The following is a 221-nucleotide window of genomic DNA, read 5'->3' as shown; positions in this document are numbered from 1 at the left end:
CCACCCGGGCCCAGCTCCTGCCATGTTTTTAACATCTCTTCCACTGCCTTTTATCTCCCCAGGAGGGCAAAGCCACCCCCAGCAGGCAAGTGATGCTGGGCTGGTTGAAGAACTCCCAGGAGGGCTCTTCCCAGAGGAAAGAAAATGATTTGCCCAAGGGGACGTGTCAGTTCACACACAGCCCTTCACCCAAGAAGACCAGCGCAGGAATCCTGCAGCAG

The 221-nt window shown here is 56.6% G+C and overlaps 1 protein-coding gene across 1 annotated transcript in view; it reads left to right on the top strand.

Annotated features, from left to right (window-relative positions):
- The window catches only part of HMCES (5-hydroxymethylcytosine (hmC) binding, ES cell-specific), a gene marked incomplete at both ends in the record, with an annotated part of 2,517 nt that extends 2,300 nt beyond the window's left edge, over window positions 1–217 (top strand). The window contains one exon of the mRNA XM_010023342.1: window positions 63–217. Coding sequence (XP_010021644.1) covers window positions 63–217 — 155 coding nt within the window. The remainder of the gene's footprint in view (window positions 1–62) is intronic.
- Between the last annotated feature and the right edge of the window lie 4 nt (window positions 218–221).

This window comes from Nestor notabilis, unplaced genomic scaffold (assembly GCF_000696875.1).
Source record: "Nestor notabilis isolate BGI_N333 unplaced genomic scaffold, ASM69687v1 scaffold25921, whole genome shotgun sequence".
In the NCBI taxonomy this organism is placed as follows: domain Eukaryota; kingdom Metazoa; phylum Chordata; class Aves; order Psittaciformes; family Psittacidae; genus Nestor; species Nestor notabilis.
Note: the sequence above shows the minus strand (reverse complement) of the source record. Positions and strands in the feature narration are given on the sequence as shown.